Source organism: Cornus florida, unplaced genomic scaffold (genome assembly GCF_030987335.1).
Source record: "Cornus florida cultivar Cherokee Brave unplaced genomic scaffold, ASM3098733v1 CherokeeBrave_3.0.0_Hap2_Chr10, whole genome shotgun sequence".
Classification (NCBI taxonomy): Eukaryota; Viridiplantae; Streptophyta; class Magnoliopsida; order Cornales; family Cornaceae; genus Cornus; species Cornus florida.
This window is the reverse complement of record NW_026775580.1, coordinates 60,608,206-60,615,548: the sequence shown is the minus strand read 5'-3', so window position 1 is coordinate 60,615,548 and position 7,343 is coordinate 60,608,206. Positions and strand designations below refer to the sequence as shown.

At 34.9% G+C, this 7,343-nt stretch overlaps 1 protein-coding gene across 1 annotated transcript; it reads right to left on the bottom strand.

The window, feature by feature from the left end:
- Window positions 1-476: 476 nt before the first annotated feature.
- Window positions 477-7,343, bottom strand: LOC132277680 (protein DETOXIFICATION 27-like). Its single transcript, XM_059779522.1, has 8 exons — window positions 7,008-7,343; window positions 4,569-5,110; window positions 4,302-4,388; window positions 4,086-4,142; window positions 2,414-2,652; window positions 2,200-2,318; window positions 649-738; window positions 477-539 (listed from the first exon to the last, which is right to left on the bottom strand). The coding sequence occupies exons 1-8, from the start codon at window positions 7,341-7,343 to the stop codon at window positions 477-479; spliced, it is 1,533 nt and encodes a 510-aa protein (XP_059635505.1).

Below are 7,343 nucleotides of genomic sequence, written 5' to 3'. Positions count from 1 at the left end.
GGAATAAATAATAATTAAAGAGGGGTTTCTACAAAACAGTATACCTATTTACAATGTATATAATTACATTTACCTTTCAAAAAAATAAAAACTAATAAAATCAAAGATTTTAGAAAGTAAAAAGATAATAAAAGAAACACACTTAAAAAGTTAAATTTTAAAAAAGGGATGTTTAATTTGAAACGGAATGAGTAATAAATAATAAATAAAGAGGGGTTTCGACAAAACAGTACAAGTCAATGGGGTTTATTTAATGCAATTATACCTATTTACAATGTATATAATTACATTTACCTTTCAAAAAAATAAAAACTAAGAAAATCAAAGAGGTTTAGAAAGTAAAAAGATAATGTACATATGTAGAAGGCAATGACATACTAGGAACAAACATCTTGAGAAAAAGAGCCTCATGCAATATTGCTCTCTCCAATCCAATTGACACTGTTAGATGCCATCTTTAAACAAAAATGTTCAATTTATGATAGATTATCTTGTTTCGGAGTTGACCACTTTTGAACATGCATGGTAGCTTTCTCAGCCTGCAATTCCACACAAAAGGAAAAGAAAATATATTAGGTGTATGAACATATATTTATATATATTATGTGTATTTCAACAAAGATGAAGAAAAATTGTGTCCAACTCCACCTCCATTTCCCAATCGCTTTGTGTTGTTATAATGATCAATATTGCCGTCTGTACCGCAGTTCCACCGAAAATCATGCCACCCCAGATACCCTAGTGCAGCCATTCACTTTGTAAGTAAAAAATGAAAGCAAAACTCATGATCCTCTAGTAAAAAAACTAAGAACTATTATCTTTTATCATAGATCATGTACAACATTGAATTTTGGACGAGAAATTATGGCTTTTAATAAAACTCGGGCTATCATTTAAAGGTGCTTGGTGGTTTCCCATACTTGTCATCTAATAATCAACCAAATGCATCATTTTATGCAGGAACCTAAGTCGTTCTTATAAATAATCATGGAGTCACAAAGTTACAATGTCAGCAAGTGTGCTTAAGAAATTATTAGATGATTCTGAATCATAAGTTGCTTACCGGTTTAGTCCAATAAAAACACATGTTCACATTTCTTTATAATATCTCATTAACAAAATTGAGTTTACTTAGAATTTTGATTGGACTAGTTCACATAAAAAAAATAAAAATAATAATAAAATAAATAAAATAAAAATCTGTTAGACATTTTTACCATTCCGAGTCTGGATGATTAACAGCAAAGTGTTCTTAATGACTTCTATTAAAAACTTTTAATAGAAATCCTATAGTCTGTGTAGATACATTAGCAGAAGTAATGGAGAATTAAAATATTATATCTAGTAGCTCTAAATATACGTTTTCATAGTGTATCTGTTATGATCAAATTAGCAGGAAGAAGGTAGAATCTGTACAAATTGAATATGTTATAATATATAATATATGTTTTATGATATTTAACTGAATAAGATAGATCACATCATCTTGTAATTGATCAAATCTGATTTTTCAAACTTTATGCGGTTAATTTGCATAACTAATTTCCTTTTTTCAGAATTATTTAGCTTCCTCCAACATCTCAATATTCATACATCTGTTCAAATGAATATGAGAATTGAAATTTGACTAGTATAAAAGCAAAAACAAATCTCACTAAATTTTTTAAAATGTAACTTAGATTAATAAGTAAAACACATAATGAAAAAATTCACAATAACTTTCCATGATATTCATAGTTTCTTCGTGACCAACATAACTATCAGTCATGCAAGCAAGTCATGTATCCTTTCATGGCTAATGAATGCAATATTTAGTAACAATGTTCCTTTTTTCTTTTAACTGATAATATATATGTTCAGTGCGAACCCATCTAATCATGACAATACTGAAACCTAACTGTAGAGATCAATCCAAGGCTCCGAATGGTAAAAATGTCCCAACAATTTTTCGTGCTCGAGTGGAAGCAACAAAGAATGTTAGTAAATTATAATGGAAAAGGTTAGAATACTAGTTTTGTAAACAATTTTTGTGGCGAAAAACATGAAATTTAGTCCTCAAACCACAAGGTCCGGTGTGTCCTTGTGGTTTCAGACCATGGTCCTTTGAGCTCTTAGGTCCACACCTACTATGACATTCACATAACCAATTTACAGTCACTTTGGTGTACTCTCAAGGGGATTAAAAAAAGGCTAACATACCTCAACACCCAAATGGAAGACCCAACCCATAACAACTCCAAGGGGGAGTCCAATAAGGTAGTAGCAGCCTAAATTTATGTATGCAACCTTCGACTGCCAACCTGATCCAACGGCCACCCCTAGGAAAAGAAAGAAAGATATTGTTCTTTCTTCATAAATGCTGTGAAAATAAGAATGCTACACATTTCAATCGAAAAGTTGGAGGTGAATTAACCTGATAAAATTGGTTGAACACTGTTGAGAAGAATTGTGATAGCTAAGAGGTACGCAAGCTTATCAACTGCTCTGAGGATGTCGCTGCTCGATGAGAGGATCAATGCAATCTTGTCATGGAATGTCATTATAAGTGCACAAAAGAAGACACCGATTATTGTGGACTGTGCCACGACCACTTTTGTTGCAAATTTTGCTCCCTTTCCGTTCCCTGCACCTAGCTCGTTGGCAACCCTTACTCTGTAAATATTTTCATAATAAATTCAGGAAACTATGGCTTGGTACTTGGGAGAGTGAATCACCCAGAAAAATGTGACAAATGAAGAGATGAAACAAAGAATTTTGATGCATTCAACAAGTTATAAATACATTTTTGAAACGAATGGCAAAATTGCTAAAACAACTCATCCATTAATATACAATATTATACAAGGGAAGGAGTGCAATACTATAAAAGCTTAAATTAATTGAATTTTTATTTAACAATATTGTAGTGTTGCTTAAAGTTTTCTATATTCACCACAATTTTACGCAGAAATTTTTTGAGTATCTTTTCCTAAAAGTTGTATATATATTAAATCTTTAAAATGTACACTGTAATAATTTCGGACAAGCTTAATTAGTGGCTGGTCATGGTTGATGAAGAGTCGTGACCTCAACAAAAGCCATGACGACAATATCAAGCAAACGTATGAAACAAGCAAACGTATGAAACAGAGACTTTGTAATTTAGTGACCAAAATTAAAGATAATTGTTAAGTGATTAGTTTGCTTTAAAGCAACAAATGTGACCAATGATTTCACATAAAGGCACCTTCGCCATAATTTTATACATGCTTTAATACATGTTTATGTAGAGGGCTGAATTTGTGGGATCTTTGTTTTTTCTATATATATTAGAAATTCCTTTTATTATGAGAAAATTCATACAAATTTAGACGGAAATTTTCCACCAAATCCAAATTAGTCACTGAAAACTAAAAATTTCTTGGATTAGGACCTTTAAAGTTCCCTGTTTTTCTTTTTCTGGTTTTGTCAAGTCATGTTAAATCGAGGGCCGGCTCTGAGATTGACAAAATCTTGAGAGGCCATAGGCGAACTTAAATGTGAGGTCTTTTAATTACTAAAATACACACTAACATACGCATAAAGTAGTAAAAGGCCATATTCAATTTCAAATTTAATTACCAAGTTTTTAAAGGCCCTAATTTTGAATGGGCTGTGAATTCGTTTAATTGAATGACAAGTATATATATATATTTTTTTTGGACCTTTCATTCATAGAAAGGGGCCTAAATTTTTTTTCTTTTTATTTGGGCTTATCACTCATTGTAAAGGGGTTTAAGTTTTTCTTTCTTTGGACCTATCACTAATGGGCTTAAAAATTTTGACGCCCTTTCGAGGCCCTAGGCGATCGCCTTGGGTCAGGGCCGGCCCCGGTTAAACCTTAGGAAAAATGAATATTATCCCTTTAATATTGGTAGTCCATAGAGTCACATCCTGCACCTGATTGTGCATTGCTACCATTTGCCGGGAAGCCACAGCATGCCGGAAGGGAAGAAAAAAGATGTCATATTTTAGGGTTTAATAAAAAAAGTTACATCCTGCATATGGCTGACAATTGTGAATAAACCAGTTACAATATCTAGCATGAGAGGGTCAAATAACAATACCCGGTTGCAGCAAAGAAGGAAAGAGGAATCATCATTTCCCAGCCATTAATCGCCATACTGCCACATCATAGTCAATCACACCAAGAGGACAGCAAAATAAAAATAAAAAATAAAAAAAATTATCCTATGGACATGCTAAAAATGCATTTATTGAATTTTTCTCTTATCATACATAATTGGTAATGAAATGTTATTAATCATAAGAAATTCACATACCACACGGATAATGCATCCACAGCTATTGTAGCATTCTTCAAGTTCCCAGTCATCAATATCAATATTCTATAGTACCAATTCTCCAAGCTGCATAAACATTATACACAAAGGCACACGCACACATATATGAGTGATGATATGGAATCCGAAAGTCGGACAACTCCGACTGATTTGATGTGATACGCTCTCTACTCATATCAAATCATTCAGAGTTGTTTGAATGACGAATTCTAAAAGATTTCCCTCTATAAAGAGCAAGGGAAATACCAAAGCATGACTCCCGAGGCAGTAGAGAGCTTGAAAAATTCCCAGAGGCCAGAGAAGGCTTGCATGGAAAAACCAGTCCAAGTTTGGGGACACCCACCCCACACTGTATACCCCAAAAGGCCAAGAACGAAAACCCACCAAGACACATCCAAAGCAACAGCTGTTCCAACCAACCCAAGCTTAAACTGATATACAAAAAGCCAACTGATAATCACATGAACCACAAGAGCCGCCAAGGAGGCCCATGCTAGGACCGCTGTCTTAAGTTGGCTCTGCAAGAACCTCTGTAGTGAGCATTGAAATACAAAGCTGAAGTGCATTGGAATGAACCAAAGCGCCACCATCCCCGATTGCTCCGCCACTTTATCAGGCTGTCCCATGAGCTTCAGAATTGGGGTTGCGTATACGTATAGGGGCAATAACAAGACAGAACACAAGAATAGAACAATCCATGATCTCTGCATATATACTCCCAACATGTGGTACCTCTTGGCCCCAAATGCCTGCCCACATAGAGTCTCCAATGCACTTGCCATCCCTAGCTAATTCACAATAACAGACCAAGTGATTTAGTAGATTAATACATTCATACATAGAACATAAGCGAGTAATATACACAAATACATTAGTACAAAATTCTGGTCTATCTATTCAGTTTGGGTATCAGCATGTACCCATGTATATAGACATATTTATAAATAGAAAAACAGAAAAAGTAATTTATAAATTTAATAAATATATACACGCGACATATGTGTGTAATACATGTATAAATATCCACCTATGTGTAGACTTATGTATACATATAGAAAAATAGAACAAGTTATTTATAAACTTAATACATCCATTCATGCAACATTTGTGTTGTGTGTAATATATACATACATATATTTATACATTAACACAAAATCAACAATGGGAATTCTACCATGGTATTCCTACTGACTCTAGACATGGCTGGAATATCAACAACTATGTTAAGGTGTCATCACTGATTTCTAATGGGCAATGGTCTTGGCCTAGACATCTGCACAACATAGTGTCCCCTATTTGTGACATCGATCTCGAACCTTCCCCTTCCCAATCTTACCCTGGACGACCTTACTCTGTGGCTACCATCTCCCAACCATTCCCTAAAGTCCACTGGCACAAGCTGGTTTGGTTCAGTCAATCGATTCCCAAACATGCCTTTTGTTTGCGGCTTGCCATTCAAGATAAACTCCTTAATAAACACAAACCAGCTCTAAATTTCTTGATGCAGTGTAATGTTTGTATCCTTTGCCTCAAAGCAGCTGAGAACCACAATAACGTCTTCCATCAATGCCCTTATTCCTCATTTATTTGGAACTCATTGCAAGCTAAGTGTGGATTCTATATGATAGGGAAAAACTACTGCTTCGATTATTTGACTTGGATATTGCTAGATTTATTTTAAATTTAAATTTTAAGGAGATAAGGGCGACCACTAACCAAATCCGGAGATTTGTTGGAAGAAATAAACTCAATCATCTAATCGAACTCACTGAGATCCTGAGAATAACAATATATAGGGGTCGGCCAATAAATGAGGTATGTGAAAAATTGTACGTATCAAATACGACTCTCTACAACTCCTTCCAATTACTGACTTGATCATTTAAGCATCCTCAACTGGCACCACATCGGTGCCGTTCGAAGAGACGTCATCCTTGTATATTGCAAGAAACGCGTCCGTTCCGGATGATGCTGATTTTCTCTTCAACACTAACCCTAATTGTTGGAATGACTTTCTCCTTTGGCTTCTTTGAGCTAGAAGCAAAAAAAATGTACAGTAAAACCCTACCTTCAAATATTACCCTTGCTAGGTTTGTTTACCACATTTGAAGGAAAGAAATCACAAATCTTCATAAATATATCTTCTTCCCCACTAAAAACCCTAATGTTGAAGCACTGAATTGATGCCTTGGATTTGGAATTAAAGAAAATCTAATCAAAATCCAAAACACTGATTCGGTGTTCCCAAGCATGACATAAATTCAATCATTGATTCAATCCGTTATCACTTATACTCTATTAAACATTGCGAATGCCGACCATCACAAATGAATGGAATTAACCAGCCCAGGTCCTTATTTGATCCCTAGGAGAAGAATTAGCATCTCTCCTGTCTGCATATTGCTAACTTTCGCTTCCCGCCAATGCTTGGTTTTGGTAGTTGGCTAGTTTGTTAATGGGCCTGGTTTGTGGTTCTGGGCCATGACCCATGCTGTTTGTATAGTTTTTTTATTTTTATTTTTCCTAATCAGATTTATTTACCTAAAAAATAAAATTATGTTCTAGATAATCAATTTGGCTATGAACAATTGAACATATATATATATATATACACACAATATAATAATACTCGCTGTATATATATATGCATGTAAATGAAGGAAGAAATGAGATGCAGGGACATACAATTAGGCCGAAATTGAAGCCGACGATGACGTTGCTGGCAATGGAGATGGAAGCGAGCTCAATGTCACCGAGGTGGCCAGCGAAGGATTGGGTGATAACATTGGTGGAGTAAGAAGCTAAGCGGCTGAATATGGAAGGACCCGCAATGTGCCATAGCTTCTTCGATTCAATCCACACCCTTGTTTTCAAATCCCTCTCTTCATCATCCTCTTCTTTCACTAATTGCTTCTTTTCTAGGCCGTCTGAGGATAATATTGCCGAATCTTGAATCAACAAGGTCTGATTGAGTTCATCATCGTCAGTGGTAGAAGTAGTACTCTTGATGATGCTTCCCAT